Source organism: Acomys russatus, chromosome 29, assembly GCF_903995435.1.
Source record: "Acomys russatus chromosome 29, mAcoRus1.1, whole genome shotgun sequence".
NCBI classification, from domain to species: domain Eukaryota; kingdom Metazoa; phylum Chordata; class Mammalia; order Rodentia; family Muridae; genus Acomys; species Acomys russatus.
The window spans coordinates 11,328,971-11,356,581 of record NC_067165.1 but is presented as its reverse complement, the minus strand read 5'-3'; the positions used below and the strand labels follow the sequence as shown (position 1 = coordinate 11,356,581).

Below are 27,611 nucleotides of genomic sequence, written 5' to 3'. Positions count from 1 at the left end.
AACTTGGGGACTTCGGCTGACACAAAGGCAGAAAAAGTTGAATTTTAACAATGTGCTCTATAAACCCAGACAAAAATCACTTTACTCCAACAGTGATGCTTACTAGGAAAAGCAATCAAATAGAGAGCAATCTAAGACAAATGGATTTGGAGTCTAAGTCCCTCCCTCCCTTGTCCTCACAGGGATCAACTGGATGAGATGCCGTACACTACAATGTGTATCAAGGAGACACTCCGCTTGATCCCTCCCATCCCAACCATCTCCAGAGAACTCAGCAAGCCCCTGACCCTCCCGGATGGACACTCGCTGCCCGCAGGTCTTCAGACTCTTCCCCTAAGCATGAGATCCTGAAGGTCACGGTGATGCTGACTAGTGGGATTCGGGGCTCTGAGGGACCCCTGGATTGGAATTAAGCAGCTACTGAAAACTCGGAGGATAATTCCTCCATCAGATTTGAGCTTTATCGACCTTCCTAAGCCATGTAGGCAATTAGAGCCCTTAGGTTTCAGCCTCGTTTTGAGAATCCTGGCCAAGGATTTCACCCGTTGTGGGACATTGTCTCTAAGATACTATTTGTGAGACTGAGTGTGAGATCCACATGGGTCTTTATGGGAGATGAGCATCATTCTGTTAATGCGGGATATGAGAAAGGGAGTCTATCACCATAGCAACTTAGAAGGAAACAATCTTGGTCTATATAAAACTTTGAAATGCATTGTCTCATTTTTCCCTTGGAATGTGCTCTTAACAGACATGTTTTCAGTACTCTGCAGTTTGCAAACACTTTTAAATATTTTGATGTCGCCAAAAACCCACTGGGGAGCCCCAATATGCACATAAGGTTAATGGATGTGAAACAAAGCTAGAACTAACTCATGGAGATCCTGTACTTGATGCATGCTTGTTTCTGGGCGGGGCATGTAGGTGGCAGTAGGATTGAATGAGACAACCCTTAACGTCTCCATTTTCAGTGTCAACAAGTCAACAGGAGAGCTGAGGCCAACACCCTCGACCTCTGTAATTTTCTTGACAGAACCAGAATTATTTTGGATAAGAAAATGATGCTCAAATTCCCTCTTTTTCATCTTTTTTTTTTTTAAATCACCAACCAAATAGGAATATTTGCCCAAATTCTCCACCTTTTATAGATAAACAGTGCCAAGAGAAATTAACCAGGATCTTCAAGGTAGAATAATAGAACTTCCTCTACGAAGTGCTGTCTAGCTGTTAACAGATACTTAAGTAATTTCCAAACGAGGCAGAAAACTTAACCTTGGTTTACACTTTGGTCGGATACCACCAACTCCTTAGGATAAAATCATGAACTAAGTAAGTAACTAACTGCTTTGAAAACTAAAGCTTAAACCCAAGCCCACCTTCCCCAGCATCCTCCCTGGTGGAGCGTTGGCACACAGCTCAGTGGGAGCTAGCTCTTTTCTCCAGGAAGGAAAGTCTTATGGGAGAGCACACTACAGCAGCCAACAGTTTGCTCTGTTTCCCTCCTGCCTCAGGAATGACTGTGGTTCTTAGTGTCTGGGGTCTCCACCACAACCCTGCTGTCTGGAAAGACCCAAAGGTAAGACTGTCTTCAGTGGCCATGCTTCAGAGAGTGATGCTGAGTGATTCATGTGTGGACAGCTAAGCATGCAAGTGGCTGTGCTGTGAAAGTAAATGACACTGAGCAAACAAACATAAAAGTCAAAAATGCGTAAAACTCGCCCACTAACGATCACGATCTTGTCCTCACCTCACATCCTTTATCTTTACGGTGATCTGAACGACCTTAGTCCCACAATCTGCGCCCAACTATTAATCCCTTTTTCAGTCATGGGCCCATCAAGCTCTTCCAAACACCTGCAGAGTGTTTGGTATCTGCGGGGCTCTGCCTGGTCAATAGAGCAAATTGGGCAGCTCAGCCTCTCTTTTATTGTATGAAACAATCAGGATCCTGGTGATACTGACAGCACACTCAAGTTGCTCAATTCTAGTGCTACATAAAGGAAGCATTTGTGAAGATATGGGCAGAGTTTAAGGAAAGCAAATGAAAAGTGGGTAGCTTTCAGGATCATTTATCTTTTCTGGGCCTGATGGGCCCTGGAAGGGGGAAGTTACAGAACCTGAGGGGAAAGAGTAAGGAGCTAGGAAATAGGCCTGTGCTGAAGACCTACTGCCAACCTAACACAGTCAACAGGGAGGAGCCAATAAACACTCAGCACCCCAAACTCTCTGCACCCACTCTTCAGATCCCCATCAATGCTTTGTACTGATTGTTGCAATCCAGTGGGAAACCATGTGGGTAAGCTGTCTGGAGCCCAGAATAGGCTCAGAAAGAGAGAAAGCGGGACCTGGACAGGTAAGGAGATGTGTGGTAAGCCTGAGTTAATTCAGTATTCAGAGTGCTAGTGCTCTGTTCGGTATAACCCCTGGGGCTTTAGATCTACTCTGCAGAATAAGAAGCCAGGACGTTATATCTCATTGGGGCTTGGCTTCTAAATGGGTGCACTCTTAAACTAGCTAGAAGACAAGTCTGGGCAGGGCCAGATAAGGCCCTCCCTGTGGCTACTGAGCAACTTGGCTAATTGAAATTGCAATGTGGAGTGTGAAGACATAGTACTCCCCTCAAGGGTGAAATATTTCCTTAATTATTATATTGAGTACATGATAGAGTTTTGTTCGGTAAAATCTATTATTAAAATTAATGTTGTAAAAAAAAAAAAGCTAGATGATGGTGGTGCATGCCCTTTAATCCCAGCACTCGGTAGGCAGAAGCCCGTGGATCTTGGTGAGGTCAAGGCTAGCCTGGTCTACAAAGTTCTAGGACAGCCAGGCTACACAGAGAAATCATGTCTCAAAAAATAAAATAAAATTGTTGTCTTCTTAGCATGTGTCCAGCAGAACATTTTAAATACGTTCACTCAGTAGCACCTTAAAAACTGTGCTGCTGGCAAGATGTTGAGGATGAAGGTTGTCCTCTCATTTCAGGTCTTTGACCCCTTGAGATTCACTAAGGAGAATTCTGATCAGAGACACCCCTGCGCTTTCCTACCGTTCTCCAGTGGTCCAAGGTGAGGACAACTTGAAGCTGTTGAAAATTTGCATAAAAGGCTTACTTACACCCAGTAGTCCTTCAGCTCCGTAAATTTATTCCCAGAATCCATCTCTTCACAAAGGACAATAGCACTTTATATCACAGCACGTGAGTTGTGCCTTAGAAAGCGCTCCTGCAGGGTAAGTATTGCTCATAGGCTCAATGTCACCTCCTCTTGCAGAAGAAACATTTTGTGGGTGACTCCAACAGTCACCTTCTTCAGGGAGAGTATCACACTGGAACCTCCAAATCCACATTCTTGCAGGGAATGATTCAAAGTTTCAGTGATATTGGTGTGAAAACTCTACTTTACTCTTGTTGTATAAGAGGCTTTTTTTTTCCCCCAGACTGGAGAGATGGCTCAGAGGTTAAGAGCACTGGCTGCTCTTCTAGAGGTCCTGAGTTCAATTCCCAGCAACCACATGGTGGCTCACAACCGTCTATAATATGATTGCTTCTTCTCGTGTGTTTGAAGAAAGAGCACTCATATACATAAAATAAATAAGTAAATATTTAAAGATTAAAAATACCTTTTCTGGGAAGAAGTAATATAAACACATCTACTCACCCCAGAAAAAGTATCCCCAACAGGCCAAAGTAATGAATGTATTAGAGTCTAGCTTGGCAAACCACTGAGTTTTGTTGGGGTTAGTAATGAAAGCAAAGGGTTGCTTGAGGGCACAGGGATGACTCTAAAGCACCTATGTCTGAGCTACTTTTCTGCTGCTGTGAAGAGACACTGTGACCAAGACAACTTATGGAAGTAAGAGTTTACCAGGGGCTTACAGACTCAGAGGCTGAATCCATAACGGTTGTGATGGGGGGTGGGGAGCAAGCAAGGCAGTCAGGCAGGCATGGCCCTGGAGAAGTAGCTGAGAGCTTATGTCTTGTCCACAAGCACCAGGCAGAGACAGAAAGCCATCTGGGAAAGGCTGGGACTTCCAAAACCTCAAATCCCACCTCCCAGAGACACACACATCCTTCAACAAGACACAGCTCCTAACCCTTTCCATGCGGTTCCATCAACTGTGGGCCAAACATTCGAATATATAAGCCTATTGGCGGGGGGTGGGAGGGCGGGAGCACTCTCATCAAACCGCCACAAGCTACCATCACCAAGAAGTCCAAGCCTGAAGCTTTCTGCACAACTCGCAGGCATCTGGACTGGCCTGTGGGGACTCCCCAGCAGCTGTTTACTTCCTCTATAGCCCTGGGGAGGGGCCCGCATGAATCTCCCAAGTGAGAGCTTGTCCAGGCATGTGCAGTGGCATGAGTCTCTTCCCTCTCTCCCTCCTGCAAAGAATGTTCTTCCTATGAGAGGAAACCGCTAAGTCGCTGTGGCCTCCAGACTTGTTACCCCCCCACCTTTTCTTCCCCTGTGTCTGCAGGAACTGCATTGGGCAGCAGTTCGCCATGCTGGAGTTAAAGGTGGCTATTGCGTTGATTCTGCTCCGCTTCCGAGTAGCCCCGGACCTCACCAGGCCTCCCGCCTTCTCCAGCCACACTGTCCTCAGACCCAAGCATGGGATCTATTTGCACTTGAAGAAACTTCCTGAGTGTTAGAGACAAGGGGGCATGACTACTGGTCTTCCTGTTGTTAAGTTAAATTCACAGGCAGTGGTCCAGGCAAATGGAGGGGAGTCTGAGTCTGGCAGGACAGCTGGAAGACAGCGGGCTGGAGCCTCTCTCCAGCAGCACATTTCTTCCCCCCCCCCCTTCATTCCCCCCCGCCCGCCCCCCCCCCAAGACATTTTCAGGTAGTCCAGGTGACCCTGGATGCGTATGACTTGGAGCTATTTTCTAGTGATTATTACTGAGCCTATCACTAGGTTACATGTATATATTTTCTGTTTTTTTTTTTTTAAACAGTTTTTGGAATTATGCAAGTAACAGGAGAATGGATGTGTGCTGAAAGCAAAACTTTTCCAGCACTAGGAGGTATGGATAAAATCCCACCTCACCTGGGCCGCCGCCCTGACAGAGCCTACTGCTTTTCCTTAAAAAGGGTAATTTGGTGTGCATTCTTCCTGACGTTTTCCTGCATATTTCATATATAATGCCTATGCGTGCTCTTAGACATGGAATCATATCTGAATTGGTCTTGATCTTTCTCACTTAATAAAAATAAATCCTTCCTAATCCTTATCATAAGGGTGTGCTTTTCTAAAATATGGTGGCTTATGAGTTTTAAAATATTTCTACTTTTGAATAGTTAGATTACTTATAGCGTTCATTGGCCTTTGGTCAATGAACCCATTGGCCAATAGGTTTTGAATCCTGACTAAGGAAATCTAAACTTAAAATATTACAAAAACATTCTACTTACATTTCTGGTGTTAACAACTCTTATGAAGCCTAAATGGGAACTGCTTGATGATTTCACTGGAACCTAGTCAGAAATTTAGATTGTTTTTAAGTATAGAGGGCACCCTTTGAAGGGCCTTCAACCAGAGGTACAACTAGAGCGAACTGCACTTTAAGGAAGTTTTTCTGAGCATACCTATAACCCCAGCACATGAGAAGCTAAAGAATCACGAGTTCAAGACCAGTGTGTGTGTGTGTGTGTGTGTATGCGTGTGTGTGTGTTTGTGTGTATGCGTATGCGTGTGTGTGTGTGTGTGTGTGTGTGTGTGTGTGTGAGAGAGAGAGAGAGAGAGAGAGAGAGAGAGAGAGAGAGAGAGTTTTGTATATGTCACATGGATAGTAAACAGATTAGTGGTAGGTTAGAAGGTGATAAAAGTAGAGCCCAGAAGAAAAGGACACAATTAGAAACCTAGGACACAGATAAGAGTAGATGCTCACCTGGAGGAAGACGCACCACGGTCCTGAAGGTGCTTTTCCCAGGGCAAGGCTCACCCACTGCACCCCAGCTGTGCTGACCTCTGAGATCTCCCTAAATGTGAGAAACATGACCTGTGGTAGCTGGGGACTACATCCATGTTCTCCCCTGGATAAAGTAGACGGTGCTTGCCAAGGGTGGTGGCAGTGGACTGTGAGAGACGGATGACTGAAGAGACGGGATCCGAGATTTGAGACGGTGACCAGGTGCCTCTCAGTCCTTTGCATTTCTGGACATTTTAACTACAGGGAAAGGGGAATGCCTATGGTAGCAGCCGAAGGTGATAACAAACATGGAAGCATGGTGCATGGAGGGATGGCTTGTGGAGGCAACAACTCCCTTAATCAGACAGAAAATCCACCATCTCAGGATTAATAAAACCCATATCTTATCAATAGTATATGAAGAGATAAAGAGAATTTAGCTTCCCAATGCAATGTTATCAAATGCTTTCTGTAGACACAGACACACCTCGCTGGCAGGTTCACATGGCTGTACGCAGCCCCTGCTTTCTGCCTGTCTCCTCCATGCCCATAGGCACACTTGCAGGGACCTACCAGCCACCTGGGGACTGATCATCTTGCTTCACTGTGTACTGGTACTTAACCAAGTAAGGCTGAACAGGATAACTACAGCGGCAATGGAATGAATGTTTGAGTAACTCCGTAACATACAAAAGGGAAGAGCCCAGAAGCTTCTTTTGTCAGTTAACCTGTTGCCTGGTGGAAACTTGGGTGGTACTCGACTACTGAGTCCTACATGGTGTGACTCATGCATAATCAGCACTGCCCCAGATACTGTTTCTATTTTAAAGGATCTGTCACAGTCCCTGCTTACATTACAGTCTGCTTATACCAGAGATGCCTCAGCATCCTTCCCCACATCCTTTGTCCACTCCTGTCTAGATGGAATCCTTAGCTGAGCACGTGGTTGCCAGCTACTGAGTATATTCTGTCTGTCTGTCTGTCTCTGTTTCTGTCTGTCTCTGTCTCTGTCTCTGTCTCTCTCTGTCTCTCTCTGTCTCTCTGTCTCTCTCTCTCTCTCTCTCTCTCTCTCTCTCTCTCTCTCTCTCTCTCTCTCTCTCTCTCTGTGTGTGTGTGTGTGTGTGTGTGTGTGTGTGTGTTGGCCAAAGACCAACACTGAGTATCTTTTTCAATCACTCTCTACCTTACTTTTGGAGACAGGATCTGTCACTGAATCAAAGCTTACCAATTTAACTAAATTAATCAGAAAACCACAGGATTTGTCCTGTCTCTGCCCCTGCAGCACTGGGATTACAGATGCACTAGCTTTTTACATGGGTGCTGTGGACTCAAACTCAGCAGCAAGCACTTTACCAGCCAGGCCATCTCTCCAGCCCAGTCTTTCAGTGAGTCGCGTGATGCTTTTAAATTTGGGGCAGAGCTATGAGCAGAAGTGATGTGTTCTGTCTCGGGCTGATACCTTCTAAAGGAAAGGTGTGTGGCCTTCACCTCCTGTTTATCAACTTACTTGATGGTAGAGGTGGTGACAGAACCTACAGCCAGTATCTTATATTACTACCTGAGAGTTGTGTATTGAAGAGACACAATAAGATAGACAGAGGTTTGGACAGCGCATGGAACAAATCACCCCACTAGCACTAAGCCACCTGCCTCCTCAAAGTTTCTATGTGAAAGAATTAAATTGTCCTGAGACCTTATTGTTATAGTAGGCCATTATTTATGTGAGCAATGCTTTTCTTTATATCTCTCCAGATAACCAAGATCTCTACTCTCTGCTTCAAAGCTATTTAAAATGTCCAACTATTTGTCAAAATTTTGGTGTTAAAACGAGCACTAGAAAAGGATAGAGTGACTTCCACAACCAAACAGCCACTCCCAAACCAGGAATGGCATAAAGAAACAGGCATCTTAAAAGAGCCACATAGACCTGAACAAAATACCAGGACTTGTTCACATTGCTCTCCACCCCCACCCAGCCTAAAGATAAAACACAAGCAAAAACTGATTCTCTTAAGCACTGGTCTCGGTTTTCCCATGAAGATTAGCACGCCCAGCTAAGCGGCAGATCGTGTCCTCTTTTATTCTTTCTGTTCTTTAAGTCATGAGACTGCCAAGGGAGGTTGAATTACTGTGTGGCCATCTAGTGGCCATTCTGGGAATTGCAGAAAAGACCCCTAAGCAAACGAGGGGGGGGAGGCAGAAGGGGCGGGCAGTTGTTAGCATTCAGTAAGTATTGGCTGTAGGCTTTCTGAAGATAATTTGTCTATTGATTGCCACAATGTCATAGGACGGATATTATTTAACTCTAATTTGAATAGTTGGGCACTGGGGTCCCTTAGTCAATAACTTGACCAACATCACACTGATGTCAAGCTGACAGATGAGATTTGCCCTGGGAAGTGAGCGTCAAACCCAAGCACAAAAGAGACATTGGGCTACACTTGTCTTGACGTGCTCAACCGTCTCTCTCTAGGTAAAGGACTGGATCTTGTCTCTCTGACTGCAGCATGGCAGAGGCCTGAGGCTGCAGAAGAAAGATGAGAAGAAAGGGGAGGTTGCTGCAAACATCCAGGCAAATAATCCACTGATTCGGGGAAGCCGTGAGGTAGAAGGGAAAGTGTCACAAAGTAAAGATGCAACGCGGAGCAGACGGGCTGGAGTGGCCCCTGTCTCGGGTCTGTGCCTTTGGGTGCCGCTTACAGAACTAGGGTCTTGCCTGGGCAAGATGAAGAATTCTATTGGGGAGCTAAGGCGCCTGTGGAATCCTTTGTGAGGGGATAAGACTGAAGGTGCCCATTTGAAGGTGGGGTACTTCCTGTAAATGGACGGAATAGATAAGGTCGCCATGTCAGTCACTCAACAAACTGTTGAGGCACAGGACGTTGTTGGGCACTTGAATGTTACAGACAGATGTATTCTGTTTCCTGGCTGGTAACAACAGCACCCCACCCACATGTGTAGGGGTAACCCACCAACCTGAACTGGCACTGAGTAGCCAAGGTAACAACCAGGAATAGGTCCAAAGAAGAAAATGGCTGTTATCATGTTTCTCTGAACATGGAAGACTTTGAGACCATCCCACCGTACCTTGTAGCAAGAATGTGGAATAAGAGCATCCTTGGTGGGAGCAGGCTCAAGGAATGAGTGAAAGAGACGCAGGTAGGTGGAAACTGCAAGCGGGAATCAGACTTTCTTAACTTATTGAGGGGATTCTAGCCATCCTCCCAGACGTGCCACCCCAAAGGGACTACAAGCTCTGCGATCCCAATGCCTTTCTTCTTCAGTTCCCCACTTCACCGGGGCACCATGCTGGGAACCCTTCTCTAGGACAGAGTTAAGAATGAATTTGAGGTCTAGAGAGATGGCTCAGAGGTTAAGAGCACCTTCTGCTCTTCTGAGGTTCCAAGTTCAATTCCCAGCAACCACATGGTGGCTCACAACCACCTGTAATGAGATCTGGTGTCTTCTTGTGGTGGGCAGGCACATGTGTGGGCAGAATACTGTATAAATAATAAATAAATCTTAAAAAAAAAAAAAAAAAAAGAATGAGGGCTGGAGAGTTGGCTCAGAGGTTAAGAGCACTGGCTGCACTTCCAGATGTCCTGAGTTCAATTCCCAGCCACCACATGGTGGCTCACAACCATCTATAATATGATCTGGTGCCCTCTTCTGGTGTGCAAGTGCACATGTGGACACAACATTGAATACAAATATATAAATAAATAAATCTTTATATAAAAAATAAAAATAAAAAAAGAGTGAATTTGAAGTCAAAACAACAAGGTTCAAAGTCCCAAGATGGCTGTGGAATTTCCTCCTCCAAAAGTAAGCCAATCCTGGGAATATCCAGTTGACACTCAGAAAGTGTCCAACACACACACACATACACACACACACACACACACACACACACACACACACACACACACACGATAGTTCTCAAATATTGTGTCAAAAAGCACCATCGCCATCACTAGGTTTGGATTTGAGGACAGTCCCTTCTCAGCCTCTTGCTCTAGTTCCCTAGCCCTAAGGATCTGAAACCCCTCCTCTAGTCCTTCCCACCCCTTTCCCTTCCTCTCCCTGCTGCTCTGTGACCATTTTCCCTAGTGCCAAGCCCAGCCTTGTCATCCTCACTCTGTACTACCCAGCCCTTTGCTGGGATTATCCAAAGGCCGGGGGGGGGGTGGGGGGGTTCTCGTTAATTCATTTGTTCATTTTATATCCCAACCGTAACCCCACTCCCTCCTCTCCTCCCAGTCCCACCTTCCCACCCACTTCCTGTAAGATGGAATCTCAAGGTTATTTTGGTTTACATTTCCCTGATGACTAAGGACATTGAGCATTTCTTTAAGTGCTTCTCAGCCATTTGAGATTCCTCTATTGAGAATTGTTTACTCTTCACCCCATTTTTAATTGGATTATTTGGTTTGTTGGTGTTTAATTTCTTGAGGTTTTTATACATTTGGCATAATAGTCCTCTATCAGATGTAGGATTGGTGAAGATCTTTTCCCATTCTGTAGGCTGTGGTTTTGTCCTATTGCCTTATAGAAGCTTTTCAGTTTCAGGAGATCTCATTTATTAATTGTTGGTCTTAGTGTCTGAGCTCTTGGTGTTTTCTTCAGGAAGTTGTCTCCTATACCATGGATTCAAGGCTATTCTCCATTTTCTCTTCTATTAGATTTAGTGTGTCTGATTTTGAGGTCTTTGATCCACTTGGACTTTAGTTTTGTTCAGGATGACAAATATGAATCTATTTGCATTCTTCTACACCCTGACATCCAGTTAGACCAGCACTATTTATTGAAGATGCATTTTTTTTTCTTTTTTCCATTGTGTGGCTTTGGCTTCATTGTCAAAAATAAGTGTCTGTGGGTATGTGGGTTTGTTTCTGGGTCTTTGATTCAATCCACTGGTTGACCTGTCTGTTTTTATGCCAGTACCATGTGGTTTTATTACTATATCTACGTAGTACAACTCGAAATCGTGGATGGTGATACCTGATGGTGATACACCAGAAGTTCTTTTAGTGTACAAGGTTATTTTTGCTATCCTGGGTTTTTTGTTTTTCCATACTAATCTGAGAATTGCTCTCTCAAGGTCTGTAAAGAATTGTGTTGGAATTTTGATGAGAATTGCACTGAATCTGCAGATTGTTTTTGGTAAGATGGCCATTTTTACTATGTTAATCTTACCAATACATGAGCATGGGAGATCTTTCCATCTTCTGATATCTTCTTCAATTTCTTTCTATAGAGACTTAAAGTTCTTGTCATACAGGTCTTTCACTTGCTTGGTTAGAGTTACACCAAGTTATTTTATATAATTTGTGGCTATTGTGAAGGAGGTTGTTTCCCTAAATTCTTTCTTAGCCCATTTATTGTTTGTATAAAGGAGGGCTACTTTTTTTTGTTGTTTTTTTTGTTTTTTTTTTTTTTGTCTGTTTATTTAGTTGATTTTGTATCCAGCCACTTTGCTGAAGGTGTTTATCAGCTGTAGGAGTTCTGTACAATTTGGGGGCACCACTTAGGTGTACTATCACATGATCTGCAAATAGGGAAAGTTTGACTTCTTCCTTCCCAATTTGTATCCCTTTGATCTCCTTTAGATGTCTTAGTGCCAGATCTTGATTTAACTTTGGTAAGTGAAATCGATCAAGAAAATCATCCATTTCATTTAGATTTTCATCGAATATAGGCTTTTGAAGTAAGGCCCAATGATTCTTTGGATTTCCTCCGTGTCTATTGTTTTATCCCCCTTTTCATTTCTGGTTTTGTTAATTTGAATACTGCCTTTTAGTTAGTTTGACTAAGGGTTTGTCTATCTTGTTGATTTTCTCAAAGAAACAGCTCTTCATTTCATTGATTCTTTGTGTTGTTATCTTTGTTTTCAAGTTAGAGATTTCAGACCGGAGTTTGATTATTTCCTGCCTTCTACTCCTCTTGGGTGTGTTTGCTTCTTTTCATTCTAGAGATTCCAGCTGTGCTTTTAAATTCTCCATTTTTGTCTGTTGTTTGATTTGGGTTTTTTTGTTTGTTTGTTTGTTTGTTTTGTTTCTGTTTTTGTTTTTGTTTTTTGAGGCAGAGTTTCTCTGTGTAACAGCCCTGGCTGTCCTGGACTCACTTTGCTCACTAGGCTGGCCTCGAACTCACAGCGATCCACCTGCCTCTGCCTCCTGAGTGCTGGGATTAAAGGCGTGCGTTACCACCATGATCCGTTATTCTCCAGTTTCTTTATGAAGCCACTTAGTGCTATAAACTTTCCTCTTAGCACTGCTTTCATTGTGTCCCATAAGTTTGGATATGTGTGCCTTCATTTTCATTTAATTCTAGAAAGTCTTTGATTTCTTTCTTATTTCTCCTCTGATCCATAGGTCATTGAATAGAGAGTTATTCACTTCCCACGAGTTTATAGTTTTTCACTTGTTTCTGTTGTTGAAAATCCAGCTTTAATCCATGGTGGTCTGATAAGATACAAGGGCTTATTTCAATTTTTTGTATCTGTTAAGGCTTGCTTTGTGACCAATTATATGGTCAAATTTAGAGAAAGTTTTATGAGGTGCTGAGAAGAATGTATATTCTTTTGTGTTTGGGTGAGATGTTCTGTAGATAGCTATTAGGTCCATTTGATTGATGACATCTGTTAGTTTCATTATTTCTCTGTTTACCTTTTGTCTCGATGCCCTGTCCATTGGTAAGAGTCGGGTGTTGAAGTCTTCTACTATTAATGTGTAGGTTTCTATGTGTGATTTAAACTTTAGTAACCTTTCTTTTATGAATGAAAGGGTCTTTGCATTTGGGTCATAGATGTTCAGAATTGAGATGTCATTTTGGAGGATTTTTTCTCTGATGAGTATAAAATATCCTTCCTGATTTCTTTTGGTTCATTTGGTTGAAAGTCTATTTTATTATAGTGAAATAGCTACTCCAGCTTGTTTCTTGGGTCTGTTCTCGTGGAAAACCTTTTCCAGCCCTTTTTTCTGAGGTAATGTCTATTTTTGTCACTGAGGTGTGTTTCTTGTATGCAACAGAATGTTGGATCCTGGTTTTGCATCCATTCTGTTAGCCTGTGTCTTTTTATTAGGAAATTGAGTCCATTAACATTGAGAGATATTAATGACCAATGATTGTTAGTTCCTGCTATATTGATGTTGGTGGTGGTAGTGTGTGTAGTGTGTGTGTGTGTGTGTGTGTGTGTGTGTGAGAGAGAGAGAGACAGAGAGAGAGAGAGACAGAGACAGAGAGAGAGACAGAGACAGAGAGAGACAGAGGTGCTTCCTCTTTTGGTTTTGCTGATATGGGGTTATTTATTTCCTGTGTTTTCCTGGGGGTAGTTAACATCCTTGGGTTGGAGTTTTCCTTATAGTGTCTTCTGTATGTCTGGATTTGTGGATAGATATTGCTTATTGTTTTTTCTGCAGCTATGGTGATTGAAAGTTTTACTGGGTATAGTATTTTTGCCTGATAGCCATGGTCTCTAAGTGTCTGTAAGACATCTGCTTAGGTCCTTCTTGCTTTTAAAAGTCTCTTTTGAGAAGTCAGGTATACTTCTGATAGGTCTGCCTTTATATATAACTTGGCCTTTTTTCCTTGCAGCTTTCAATATTCTTTCTTTGTTCTGTACTTTTAATGTTTTTGTTATTATGTGGCAGGAGGATTTTCTTCTTTGGTCCAATCTATTTGGTGTTCTGTAAGCCTCTTGTGTACTTATAGGAATCTTTTTCTTTAGGTTGGGGAAGTTTTCTTCTATGATTTTGCTTTTTGTTTGTTTAAAACAGGGTTACTCTGTATAACAGTTCTGGCTGTCCTGGAACTCACTCTGTAGACTAGGCTGGCCTCAGACTCACAGAGATCCACCTGCCTCTGCCTCCCAAGTGCTGGGATTAAAGGTGTGCACCATCACTGCCCAGCCTTTGTTTAAAATATGTTCTGGGCCCTAGAGCTGGAAGTATTCTCCTTCTTCTGTTCCTATTATTATTAGGTTTGGTCTTTTCATAGTGTTCCAGAGTTCTTGGATGTTTTGGGTCAGGAACTTTTTAGATTAAACAGTTTATTTGACCAATGTATGGATTTCTTCAACTGTATCTTCTATACTTGAGATGCTTTCTTCCACCTGTTGTATTTTGTTAGTGATGCTTGCGTCTGTAGTTCCTGTTTTCTTCCCTAGGTTTTTTTGTCTCCAGAATTCCCTCAGTTTGTGAGTTGTTTTTGTTTGTTTGGCTTTTGTGCTTTTGTTTTTCTTCTATTTTCAGTTTCAGGTATTGGACAGTTTCACTCACTTCCTTCACCTATTTGTTTGCACCTTCCCATATTTCCTACATAGAATTATTCATTTCACTCACCTGTTTGATTGAATTTTCCTGTATTTCTTTAAGGATTTATTCATATCCTCTTTTAAGGCCTCTGTCATCTTTATAAGGTTGGATTCAAGGTCATTTTCTTTTGCTTCATTTGTGTCAGGGTGTCCAGGGCTTGCTGTAATAGGATAGACGGGCTCTGGTGATGTCATCATGCCCTGGCTCTAGTTGTGTTCTTATGCTGGCCTTTAGCCATCTGGTTGACCTGGTCTTGGCTAGATGTTCCTAATGCTGACAGGCTAACAGAGCCTTGTGCCTGAAATAACAGGAAATAACAGACTGCTTGCTTCTGCTGGCTAGGTGTTCTTGTGGACCTGCAGGCCTGGGTTTTCCTCTGCTGGCTGTGTCCTAGTTGGCCCAGCAGCAGGAAAGTGGCTGGGTGGGGTCTAACCTGGCTGTTCCTGGGGACCCAATGGCCTGGATGTTCCTGGGGCAGGCAGGTCTCGTCCAGAGGGAAAGTTATAGAGCTGGGTGGGACTTGGGCAGTGTGTAGTTCACCTCTGCTGGCTGTGACATCATCATCATCGTCACCCTCCCATCTGTGTCCCTCACACACAGGCAGGAGAAAGGCTGAGCTCGGTCTAACCTTGCAGTTCCTGAGGACCCAAAGGAAAGGCCTGGTTATTTACTGATGGAGTCCACTGAATACCTGTGCTGGTCTTAGTAATATAGAATGATTTTATAGAACCAGCTCTAAGATGCCTCTGCAGGTGTGATTCTGGAAAGCAGCTGGGCCCTGCTGTGCGTGGGGTGATGAAGCCCTCCAGCCTGCATGTTATCCACCTCCACCTGTGACCCTGGACAGGTACTGCCCCTTGTGAGATGTCATATTAATCAACTGGGCTGTGATTCTAAGAATCTGACTACGTCATTATATAAAGATGGAATTAATTTGAAAATAATTAGCATGCTGTACACTGTGTGCTAGGTCCTATTATGGATTTCATATGCGTGTTTCTTTCTTTCTTTCTTTCTTTCTTTCTTTCTTTCTTTCTTTCTTTCTTTTTAGACAAGGTCTCATTATGCAGCCCTGGCTGACATGTAACTTACTAACTTACTATCTTCCTATGTGGACCAAGTGGTCCTCAAACTCACAGAGATCTTCCTGCCTCTGCCTCTGCCTCCTGAATTCTGGAATTCAAGGTGTGTGCCACCAAAGGTTGTAAGAGTAACCCACCACTATCTGACTGGGTTTAAGGCCCACTCCATAAGATGGATCGCATGCCTGACACTGCTTGAGTAGCGAAGAACCTGAGACAGGCCGTGGACCTAGAGGAAAACCAAATACTGCTTGTTGGTCTCGTATGGAAAGGTGTCCTGGGACTCAGAAGCCCAGGAACCACACAGCTCTGAGGGGAGGCCTCCTCAGCAGAGGTGTGGTAGCTCCCAGGGGAGGGTGTCCCCAGCTGAGCTCAGGAGCTCAGTAGCCCCAGCCTCACTTCATTGCTTCTTGCCTTCTTTGGATGATAGTATCACACCAGGCAGAAAATCTCATAAAAGAGACTTATTGGAAGAGTCCAGAGTATGGAGAGATGAATCCACGGTTGGCTGCCCCTGCTCCCAGAGGAGGACAGTAGGGAACTGATCAGACACAGCCTTTATATAGGATTTCTCAGGGAGTGGAGCTTTCTCAGGCAGAGATTTCCAGGGTGAGGATTAGCAAGATTTCAAGACCTGAGGTTGGAGAAGTTCAGGGATTGATGGGTCTTCCTGTCCAGGGATTGGTAGGTTTTTGTTCAGACTTTTCACCTAAATTTAGCATAATCTGGGGAAAGTCCTTTTGAGGAACCTTTGTGGAGATGACCTTTGTGACAGTTACAGAGGCTAGAATTGCTGTTATGACAGAGAGGTCCGGGAGAGGAGTGTGGCTGCTGGAGTTCCTCAGGCAGGGGCCTGGCCCCTTTCCTACCTTGAGGATTTAAAAGTTTACAAAGTATATGAAGCATACAAAGTGTATAGGGGAATTCACAGCAGGCAAGTCTTTCCCTGTCACTTGAGTCACCATGTCGCATGAGTCACACTGTTAAATGAACGTGGCAATATAACGATTCCTATTATATTCAACTACACCCCTAGATCAGGTGTTGCTCAGCAGCCATGAGAGAAGCTTCCTCCTGCAGAACTAATACAGAGACCCACAACTGGGCAATACGCAGAGGCTGAGAGACCTTGGAACACTAAGTCCTAAATGGGACGTCTTCATCAAACCCCTCCCATCAGGGCTCAGGGAGCTGGGCAGAAGAGGAGGCACCAAAAGATTGTAAGAGCCAGAGGGGATGTGTCTTGCAAACGCAAGAGCGATGAACATATCACCTCACAAAGCCTCTGGCAGGATACACGGAGCCTGCACAGGTACAAGCCAGATGGGCCCCCAGTGATCAAAGGAGAAATAGATGTAAGCTCTCATCCTTAACTCAGAACCCATCTCCAGTTCACAACCACTTGAAAAGGAAAAATCAAGTCTCCAATGGAGTCTCATTGAGATACAAACCACACTCAAGGGAGGCCCATGCCCAGCAGTAGAACAGCCAAGATAAAATGAACTGGGTGGCACTTTTGCCGATCTTTTGTCTCAAAACGCTTTCTCTGAGCGTTTGTCTGTCTGTTTGTTTTCCAACATAACATTTTTATGGATTCTTTGTGGATTTGACATCATATAACCCTATTGGTCCGCGTCCCAGTCCTTCCCTGTCTTACCCAGCCCTGCCCTTGTGACCTGCCCCCCCCCCACAGAAAAAAAAACCCAACTTCTGTTATCTATATATTCTCACTGAATCATGGTCAAACTCTCAGTGGTGGCCTGCCCCTTAGATGGAGCTGAGTCTTTCCCCTCCCGCACCCCTGCAGGAAGCCACCTATTGTGGGGAGCCACACTTCAGCATCCTATGACAGCTCTTTAAAGTTCTCTTCTAGGGCTGGAGAGATGGCTCAGAGGTTAAGAGCACCATTTGCTCTTCCAAAGGTCCCGAGTTCAATTCCCAGCAACCACATGGTGGCTCACAACAACCTGTAATGAGATCTGGTGGGCAGGCGCACATAGGGGCAGAATACTGTATAAATAATAAATATTGTTTTTAAAAAAGAGTTCTCTTCTATGGCTTCCTGCTGAAACTGTTGTTTTATTTTGGTTTGTTGTTGTTGTTGTTGTTGTTGTTGTTGTTGTTGTTGTTGTTGTTTGAGGGGAGTAGCAGTAGGTTGTCACAGAAGTCTTCCATGTCCCTCTTTCTCATTTGTGTGCCTAAATTGATATCGTTGCCAAATTAGCTTATTTGCAATTTGTAGTCTTCAGGAATGTGGTCCTGGGCTTCCACGTGGTTTTTTTTTTTTTTTTTTTTTGGCATCAGCACAGACCACAAACTGGGATCCCAGTTGCAGTAAGGCCACGAATCCAGATAAGGCCCTCCACTGCCACTGGGATCACTGATATCAACATGGCTTCCGGCCGCAGCATGGGCCACGAACATCCACCCAGCCTTTGGCAGCAATGCGGACTACACATAATCATCACAGACCCAGGCACAGTATGCCCATGGACACAGACATGCCCTCAGCAACATCAAAGGTTCAGACATCACCACGGCCCCAGGAAGCAGCACAGGCCACCCACATCAGCCTGGACCCCTGTGGCAGCATTGCCCACAGATAGCAACATGGTGTCAGACTGCCCCACAGACCACAGATATCAGTTTGGCCTTTGGTAGTAGCACAGGCCACAGACATCAATGCAGACCAGGCCACAGTAAGACTATGGACCCAGACGTGGCAAGGTTTGAGTCTGGGCACTTAAAGAAGAGATCCCTACCAGAAACCCAGAGCTTTGTTGGGTTTTGGTTTTGTTTTGTTTTTTTCAAGACAAGGTTTCTTTGTGTAGCCTTGTCTGTCCTGGACTCACCTTGTAGACCAGGCTGCCCTCGAACTCACAGCAATCCGTCTACCTCTGCCTCCCAGAGTGATGAGATGAAAGGTGTGCGCCACCATGCCCAGCTATAAATGTTTTAATTAAAAAAAAAAACTACTCAGGAGGCAGAGGCTGTGAGTTCAAGGCCAGCCTGGTCTACAAAGTGAGTCCAGGACAGCCAAGGCTACACAGAGAAACCCTGTCTTGAAAAACAACAAAAACCTAAAAACTGCTGATTAGTCTTTCCCACAGAGTGTACAGCCACTAGATGGCAGCAGAGCTACCCGCTTCCAAAACTGAGTATCAGATGACCATCCATGTTAAGGAAAAACCTAACACTGACCTTCAACTCTCTTGGGAGAGGGGTGTGCATGTGCATTTGCATCCACATCCATATGGGTGGAAACATACAGACAGACATGTGGACAGACTGCTGGAGTTTAGTTCCCTTCCTTGGCATCTTTTCTCCTTCCTCCTGCTGCCCTTAACTCTATCCATCCTTGTCATAGTAACAGCAATGTAAGAGTGATTCCCTTCCTGCTCCCATGGGGCTCCTAGAGCCAGACACAGAGAAGTGACCTAATGGCACAGTGGGGCAGGCAGGATGGAACTGCCTAGAGGCTGGTATGGGAGGAGCATGGGAGGAAGAGACATCTTCCCAGGTGTCTTACTTTCTGGCAAGTCTTGGGAGGTATGTCAACACCTAAGCTGCCCTGGCTTCCTCCCAGTACATCTACAGGGAAGCTGTTACAGCACCAGTTTCTCCGGGCAGGGACTGGATAATCTGGAAGTGTAGGAATCCCAGAGACAGAGCTGCTTGGAGCCGGGATTTGGCTTCCGTGTGCTGGCAGCAACTGAAACTGAGAAGGTGGACAAACTGTAGAGCTGAGACACCCCAAGCAGCTCGGCCAGAAAGCAGGTGCCTCCTGCCTGGGCCCCAAGGAACACTCTGGTGTCTCCAGCCCTGTGGCTTGTTTTGAGGCTGGTGACTTGGCCCCACACTCCTCTTTCCCCTAGGCTCAGGGATGAAGCTCCGCCTACGAGTTTCCTGATGTAATAGTCCTTGACTCATAAGCTATTTCTTGCATAATTACCCTGAGTACGAGGGAGGTAACCTTGAAACTCATCTCCACCTGGCTCTCCATCCCATGTCATAGATCTGTAGCTAGAACTCCACAGCCTTTATTGAAAGCAGCCGCAGAGGTCAAGCTCCCCTTCAACACTAACGGGTTAGCAGTGCTTTAAACTCTCTCCACCTGTGCAGTCTGGGTAGATGTTTCTCTTCCTGCCTGACTTCGGTGTGACCATGTTACCCTGTGAAATCCACACGCTGCGGGTGGGATAAGGGACGGAAGGTTACAAGCCCTATGCCTGGAATCAGAAAGAGCTAGACGGCGACAGGCGACAGTTTGCTTGTTACAGAGCGGGTGGTAGGGACCAGCGGCAGGTGAGATGACACATACAAGTGAGAGATTCTGGCTCATGCATGAGACTTGCAAGGCAAGCACAGACCTTAAGGAAGCTTGGACTGAGGGAGCACGGGGAGAACCAGCTGGAAGCTGAAGAGACAGGAGAAGTAGCTGGCATCGGATCGAGCTTGGGGGGAGGGGGAGCAGTGGGAGACTGGACTGGATACTACAGAGACAAAAACTAAAACGTTCTTAAGAAGCTAAGAGACAAAAGAGAAACTGGACAGCTGAGAGGTCTTACTTGGAAAGCGAAGAATGGGGCGTGATCAGAGAGAGGGGTGAGTCGGTGCGGCCCCGCCCCTGGTCACTCGGGAGTTTTGCTTTTCTTCCGCGGCAGGGGTGGGGCGCTCGCCTTCCAGGCCCGCCCCAGGCCCTCAAAGGCCGCCCCTAGGGACTGGTGCTTCAGCCCAGTAGATGGTGAGGGGCCCAGCTGGTGCGTTATCAGTCTCCTCCAGGAGCCGGCCCGCGCCACCGAGCGGCTGACAGTCTGAGATTAGGCCCCGCGAGGGTCATTAAGCAGCGGCCTGGCCCTAGCCCAGCCTCCTTCCCTCCAGATCCGACCAGGCCGGCAGGTGGGAGCTGGCGATAAGCACGGGGGTCTTGACTGCTTACTCCCAGCCCCTGGTCAGGATGGAACATGAGGGGGGGGGAGGGGGACGACTGTAGGTCATTATCAGCCTAGCCCCTGCAGGGTGGCTACCAAGGCTCTAAGAGCAGGACCGGGCATCCTCACAGTTGCTGACTGACAAGGGCGAGCTTGCGGGGTTGCGGGGGCGCGGGGTGGGGGGTGAGGGGAAAGGGGAGGGACAGGTCTCTCCTAGCAACACCTCACAGGTGGTTCTGTCCTGGCCCTGGCAGACTGGGGGCTGATTTAATCCCACCTAACACTTCCCAGGAACAACTTTGGGGCAGAGATAGGCAGGAATGTGGCCACCTGCAAGGGCATCAGATCTGGCTCGATCAAAGAAGACTATGTGTGCCTTAGCGGGAGACCCAGTCTCTACCACCCTCTGTCTCCTTCCGTGAGAAAAAAAGCCGGGCAGTCTGGCTCCCTGCTTTTTTATCAAGGAATCATTCCTGAAGGAAAAGAGGAAAGAATAGGCACACTTCAAACTGGCAGCCGTTGGTGAGGTGGCACAAGCTATAGAACACCACAGAAGGCGATTGCCTAGAGGAGTCGTCAGAAGCAGAGATCAATGTTCATAACGCTGAAGATCAGAGAGGAACAGAGAGTGCTCAAGATCACACAGCAGGGAAGGGAGACCTGGAACAGAAGCATCGCTTGTTCTTCTCTGCTCAGAGCTCTACCTGTGCTGCAGGCTAGCTCCTAAACCCCGGGAGGTGATTTGTGGGTACTCCTTGAGATGGTCAGGCAAGCCTTAGACCACAAAGTAACCACTATGACTGGGACAAGAATGCTGTGAAACGGTGAGGGGGCTCTGGCCAGGCTTTCCACACAGGCCTCTAAATCTGGAAATGAGTCTGTTTTGGGTTATTACCACAGACAGAGGGGCAGATGACGCTCAGTGAGACACAGACACAGAGGAGGAGCTGGGCCAGGCAGGTGCTTGCCTCTTTCCCCCTCTGCCCAACTGGGTTCCCTGACTCCCATGTCATCCAGGGCTGAGAGTTGGGACGCTGGCGAGGACTTGATTCTATCCTAGCTCCTCCAGACACTACTAGCCTAATCCTCCGCACAGTATCAGGGAGCTTGGAGTGACAGCAGCTCTCCCAAGATCACATAGTAGGTTGACTGAGGACACAAATTTGGGCTTCCTCAGTCTCAGCCCCAGTTTTCTTTCCCAACATGTTCCATGTGGTAGCCCAACACTCTGAAGCCCTGGGAAGGGGAGAGCTGTGCATAGTGGGTGGCGTGCTGTATAGAAAAATCCAGAAGGTCCATGAAGAACTGCAAAGAGGGATATCCCTGCAGAAAGGCCCAGCCTTAAACAAGGGCAGAGTAAAAAGCTCCTCAGCCTCTTCCTGCCCTCCACACATGAAGGATGCATTTTGAAATGGGCCAGGGCTGGGGGTGTCCATGATACCCAGCTCTCATCAGGGTCTTCCTCTCGTGAGAAGATCTCCTGCCTGCTTGAGGCAAAGGGTGGGTTTAGTTGGGAGAGACAAGAGCCACACACAGACAGGGATGAATTCAACTCTCCCACAAATGTTCACACCCACAGAGAGTTCCCACACATACCCAGACACCAGAGGACACTGCCCCCACCCACCCCACCCACCTCTCTCTCCCCTAGACATAGACTCAGCCTCTCCAGCTGGGCTTCTATGCCCCTAGGGATGTGCATGTGAACCCACCATGGCAATGGATCCTAGAAGGGAGTTATAAGTGAAAAGAAATGGGTGAGGCCTTGCTTAGAGCCTGGAAGCTGGGTCAGAGTCGCCACCCCAGAAGTATAAAAAGTCTTTATTTCACAGAAATAAGAGCCACTTCCATAGTTGCAGGAGGGGGGGGGAGGAGATAAGAGAGGGCCTGAGCTGGGCATCTCTTTAGGATTGTGTGGAAGACCCCAGGGCCACAGTGCATCCCATGCTCAGGTTGGTCTGAGCCCTTGCTTGAGATGGCAGTGATTCAAGAGAGCTGAGAGGGTCAGCTTGCTTCACTAGATTACTGCCAAGCAGCAGCCAGGTGAAATGGTAGGCATCAACTCTATATTCCCTGCAGCCTAAGGGCTGGGGCCCCCCGTAGACGGGCTTGTCACATGGGTGTGCTGCGGACCCTGCCCTCTTCCTCCAGAACGTTCTCGAAAGCATTCTTGTGCTCGCTGGACCTGAAAAAGGATGTAGGGCTTACTGGGTCATTGACTTCCCTTCCCCCCATTTCTTTCCCACTTGACCCTCCTGCATCAGCTTTCCCTCCAGAATTAGCCTCTGAGAGAGAGTGGAGAGGGAAGGCCTTCCCCTGAACATATCTGGACCTGTGTGCCTGAAACATCCGCCCCCCCAAACGTTCCCCATCGAGCCTCCCAAAGAACTCCTCTTTTACATGTCCTCCACTCACTGGCCGGTTCAGTGACTCCCCTTTTCCCATGATGCCCACTGCCTTACAAAGATCCTGCCCCCCTCCCCCACTGAGCCTTCTCCGTCTTCATCCAGCCCTCTTCACTCCACTAGCCCTTCTCTTCATCAGCCCTTTCCCTTGGCTCCCCCACCTTTCCCACGTCCCCCCAGCAGCATCTCACCGAAAACCAGACGCCATTGAGGAGTATCTGCCGTCCATCCCCACCAGGACCCCATCTGCCTTGTTTCCAACCATCATGACCATGCTCCCAGGCTCCCTAGAAAAGAAGCTTATCAGGAAGGCTCATCAATGACTGTCCACTCCATCCCATCCAAGAAGACTCTATTCTGGAACCTGGTTCTCAAAGTCCAAGGCAGGGAGCACCCCAGATCAGAAAGCACCTCTGTCCCCTGGGCCCTGCGGACACCAGCTCCCAACATCAGACTTCACACTCTCCTCCTTGATCGACAAGGAAAATGGGGAACACGGGCATTTGTAAGATGCTCGTCATGGGCCCCAGGTCTCTTTTCACTGACCACACACACACACACCCTCAGCCTCCATCATAGACCCAACAGGACTCAGAGTACATCCCAAATTAGGAGATGTGGCTAGGGGCCACAGAAGGCAGAGATAAGGCTAACAAAGCATTTCTGGCAGAGAGCTCCCTCACTCCATCCTTGAAACTGCTTTTGTGAGGGGCCCTTATATCTGCTCAGTTGTCCTCAGGCATCCCCACAGTCACGTCACACCAGACATGGCCCACCCAAGTCAACGCAGCTTGATCTCAGTGTCCCCTGCCTCAAGGATGCTTCTAGAGCCATCCCTGCCTTTTCTCCTCTGATGCTCCCTACTGCCCCCCTCCATCAACTCCCAGGTTCCCTTTCAAACAGCTCCTATGTCCATCCCTTTTCTGAGCTGCCTTTCTCCCCTCTAAGTCCAGCCTGTCCAGCCTCATGTGTCTCTAAACTTGCCGACTTTGTGTAGCATGCACCCACATGGAACAGACAGAAGGCTGTTAAGGTCTGCCTCATGGGATGCAGAGGGCCTCATAGGCACCCAGACTGGATAAGCAACTCAGGTCAAATGCAGCTGAAGGAAAAGTACCTAGTGAAGGACATCCACTGATTTCAGCTGCACTGACATAAAGTCCCCCACTCTAGGTCCTTGGTGCTGCCAGACAGTCCCGCTGACCTCACCAGCCTCACACTTAACTCTCTTGTTCTCCACACCTGAGCTCCTTCTGCAGGCCATGCAAGGCTGCTCCTGAGCCCCTGGCTGCCAGGCCACTTTGTCGAGATCTGGGAAAAGATCTCCTAAGACAGTATAGCGCTTCACTGGGTGGGGGTGGGGGTGGGGTGTTGCATTTGCACATTCATGCCTGGTGGCTGGCCTTAGTGCCAGGCCCCAAACTTGGGACTCAAGTGTCCTTCTTCCGTACCACCCCATCCTCTGACTGACTTCCTGTATTTCAGGTTCTGGGGTGAATGTGCAATCAATGAAGTCTTCCTAACAAACCCCCTCCCAGCCCCAAGCCAGTTCAGGCGGTGTCCTGCACTCTGTACTTTCCTTCCGCTACATTTGGCTGGAATTGCTTATCCAAGTCTGTGTGCCTTTGGGGTCCTATGTAACTGACCCTCCGAAAGGGTGGGGCCGTCTGTTTCTGGAAGAAGACCAGGTTCCCAACCCCAACTCCAGGAGTAGAAACAAAAACTGAGACAGCAAAGAGAGAAGACATTGCTCCCAAGTTCATGCCCGGGGGAGGGGGGAGTGCGGGAGATGTTGGGGGCGGAGCTGGAGTCATGCAGAGGGAGAGGAGAGATCTATGAGGCCAACAGAGAGAAAACCTAGAAGCCAGAAAGGCTCTGAGCTGGTTCTGTCACGAACTCCTGCTGGGAACTTGAGCCCGGTTTCCCTTCCTCATGGCCACAAGACTTCAGCTAGAGCTCCTGAGGTCACCCCCCTATTAGAGTCAAAGCAATGGATTCTAGGGCCACCCTGGCCACTATAGGCCTTCACATGATACTCACGGCTCATCCTGGCACCAGAAGTGGTTGACGGCAAAGGCGATTGCAACAAGGACGAGGAACACGGCCACGGCAATAAGACCTTGCATCCAGGGCTGAAGGCTCCCTAGACCTGGAAAAGGAAGAGGATCAGCAGGTACACAGCAGTCTGAGGACTGTGTCCAAGGCCAATAGCTTCTGGAAGGCCAAGGGAAACATCTGAGTGGCCAGAGTAGGCCTAACGAAGGCCTGTCCACTCTCCTGAAAATGAGGGAAGGATGGAGGCTTGAAGCCTACTGAAGTCTGAAGAAAACGTGAACAGCCAGACAGGGAACAGGCCTCAGCATTTTCTCAGAGGCTCAGGCTCCCAGAGGCTCCTTCCTGCACACACCCCCTACAGTCACATGCAGGGCCCCCTAGGAAGTACACGTAAACAGGGACCAAAGGGCAGCCCCAATGGCTGGCCTAGGCCTTTCTCTGTCAGCTGGAAGTGGCCCTTTCTCCTCCCCCACTGGCCCAGAGCCCCCAGGCCTAGGCTGGCATCTGGAAGACCCAGTTCTAGAGCACAAAGCTTCTCTGGGACGATTGGGAGGGGTTGAAGTCTGCCCAGGGCTGCTCAGCTGGGGTGTAGAGACTTGAAGATGGTGGGTGGGTTCCAGATTGGAGCCCCTGCATCCTCTTCAGCAGTGTGGCCAGGGCACAAAGCTCAGAGGCCAGGTTATGGTCTACCCATGTACCCCTTCCACTGTTTTACCCTTGGTGTCAATTCCAACCCTTAAAACTTGCCAGAAATTCTCCTCAGGCTGCTGACATTCCCAGGGGAAACCATTTTCCCCTTTAGACTAAGGATCTCACTCTCCAAAGGCATGATACCCACCGGCTAGGAGTCTCAGGAGGAAAGGGAGGACGGCAGGCGACTTGGGCGAGAGCCGCCCTACATTATGAGAGGCTGGGCAGCAAAAGGCCTCAGCTTGTCTCATTCCCACTCCAAAGTCCTTCTTAGGGTCCACCTCGGTGCTCAGCTGCTGCAGCAGTGGCTTGCCTACCCTTAAGTGCTTCCTTTAAGACTGACAGGCATTGGGAAAAGAGAGGATCATGGGACTCTCCGGGCTATAGCTATGGCAGGCCTAGGTTAGCAACTCCCCTAACTCCCTTAGGGAGCAGAAGATGCACAGCCTGACTGCCCTGCAAGGGCCGATGTTTTGGATACATCCCTTCTCACCCTGGCCAAGAAACTCCGGCCCATTACTTTTTCTGGCCAATGATGCTCAGGCATTTGGAACAACCGTGGGAGGCCCTCTCCCCATTTTCTTCTCCTTTAGATCTTACAGATAACTCTCCTACCACCCCCCACCCCCCGATTCCAGGGGCCACAGTCTTCTCCTCCTCCTCTTGTGGCTCTGTAGACAGCCTATAGAGCAAGGGGCAGAGTCGGTAGCAGAAGAAAAATGGCTCTGGATCTGTTCCTTCCTGAGCCCATTATAAGTTACTGGACCTCTCTGGTACTTTGGCCTCTCAGAGGGCCTCTCCAAGACATGGGACTCCGAGGTGAAACATATAAATGAGCACCAGACTACTGGGAACAAAGCCCTTCCACACCGCCAACCCGGCAGCAACCTGAGAGGTGGGCAGGGTAAGGTTTACTGAGAATGAATGAAAAAACAAAGACTCCGAGTGAGCCAGTAATTTCCTCATGATGGCACAGCAAGACAGAAAGAGCCTGGTGAAAAGTACACCATGGTGGGGCTACTCTGGAGAAGGTGAGAAAAAGAAGACCCAGGTCATCCTGTCCAGTGGCTCATGCCTTTAATCCCACACCCTCTCCAAACCCAGAGCGAGCATTTGAGAGTGCCTTGGGACCACTCCCAGGCTCGTGTTTTTAGCTCCTGCTCAGAACCCAGCCATCTCCAAGGCAATTGTTGCTGTGAAGATTGGATCTCAACTCCTGTTTCTCCCCTAAACCCCCAACCCAATATGTCCCCTGCTGCCTCACCTCCTACTGAAGGAAAGCAAATCACAGAGCCTAAGTCAGGGGACTGTGACTGGCCCAGTGTCTGTCCCCCCTCCAAAACACCGTCACAGGTCCCCAACCCATCCTGGGTCACTGTATTCCAACCAGCCCTCTCCTCCCTGTAGCCCAGGTGCCCCTGCCCTGTGCTACCTTGTTGACAGCTGGCAGGTGCCACTGCGGTGAGCAGACCCAGCACAAGCAGGCTGAGAGCCAACATGGCTGCAGGAAGCTGTGCTGCCTTGGTCCAGTGCTGGCTTTTGGTCTCCTGGAGCTGCTGGAGGTCTGGGGGTGTTTGTATGAGATCAGCTGGGGAGCAGTCTGGCTCTAAAGGAGCAGCGCAATTGGGTTAAGCAGAAATGGAGAGAGGGCGGGGAGGAAAGACTGGCAGGCTGGTAGAGAGAAACTGCCCTTCCTCCTCTGGAAATGAGCTGCCAGGCCTGGCTGATGCCCAGCCCAACAAATTGGCATTTAAGGTACTCCCTGTTAAGGAGTTGGTCTTTGGGACGGAGGACTAAAGGGGAAGTCCCAGCCTCCCCCAAGACCCAAGCAGCCTCAGAAGTCTTCCTTTGAGCTCACCTTTCCTGGCAGTGGGCTGGGCTCCCAGGGAAAGGTGTGACACATTTTTCAGTCCGGCCTTGAATGGGCCCAGTGGGTGGGGCTTCTTGGAAGACTGACAGTGGGATTAAGACACTTGCTGGCTGGCTCTGGGAGCCAGAGGGAAACCGTCAGTGGCCAAAAGAGTCAGCCGCTCAATTTCTCCCAGAGCCTGTCCTGCATTCTGCCCTCTCCTCACCTTTCTGTCCCACCAAGCCAGACCCTGGGACCTCAGCTCTAAGACACAGCCTCCCTTCACAGTCCCCAGCCTTGACCAGTTCAGCTGTCTCGTAGCCCCACTCAACATCGACTTGGTCAGTAACCTCAGCACCTACCTTTAGATCCA

The 27,611-nt window shown here is 47.7% G+C and overlaps 2 protein-coding genes across 3 annotated transcripts in view; one reads left to right on the top strand and one right to left on the bottom strand.

The window, feature by feature from the left end:
- The window catches only part of LOC127211426 (cytochrome P450 4X1), a 29,120-nt gene extending 24,330 nt beyond the window's left edge, over positions 1–4,790 (top strand). Inside the window, exons 9-12 of the mRNA XM_051171303.1 lie at positions 183–316; positions 1,512–1,576; positions 2,983–3,065; positions 4,477–4,790. Of these exons, the coding sequence (XP_051027260.1) occupies positions 183–316; positions 1,512–1,576; positions 2,983–3,065; positions 4,477–4,651 (457 nt within the window). The 3' untranslated portion in view covers positions 4,652–4,790. The remainder of the gene's footprint in view (positions 1–182; positions 317–1,511; positions 1,577–2,982; positions 3,066–4,476) is intronic.
- A 17,542-nt stretch (positions 4,791–22,332) lies between these two features.
- Pdzk1ip1 (PDZK1 interacting protein 1) lies at positions 22,333–27,375 on the bottom strand. Of its 2 annotated transcripts, XM_051171778.1 has the most exons (5): positions 27,248–27,375; positions 26,822–26,995; positions 24,685–24,793; positions 22,836–22,931; positions 22,333–22,424 (listed from the first exon to the last, which is right to left on the bottom strand). In XM_051171778.1, the coding sequence occupies exons 2-5, from the start codon at positions 26,886–26,888 to the stop codon at positions 22,352–22,354; spliced, it is 345 nt and encodes a 114-aa protein (XP_051027735.1). In that variant the 5' UTR covers positions 26,889–26,995; positions 27,248–27,375; the 3' UTR covers positions 22,333–22,351. The 2 variants fall into 2 exon arrangements, with proteins under 2 accessions (XP_051027735.1, XP_051027733.1); XM_051171776.1 differs by lacking the exon at positions 27,248–27,375 and having other exon boundaries at positions 26,822–27,241.
- Positions 27,376–27,611: the final 236 nt, after the last annotated feature.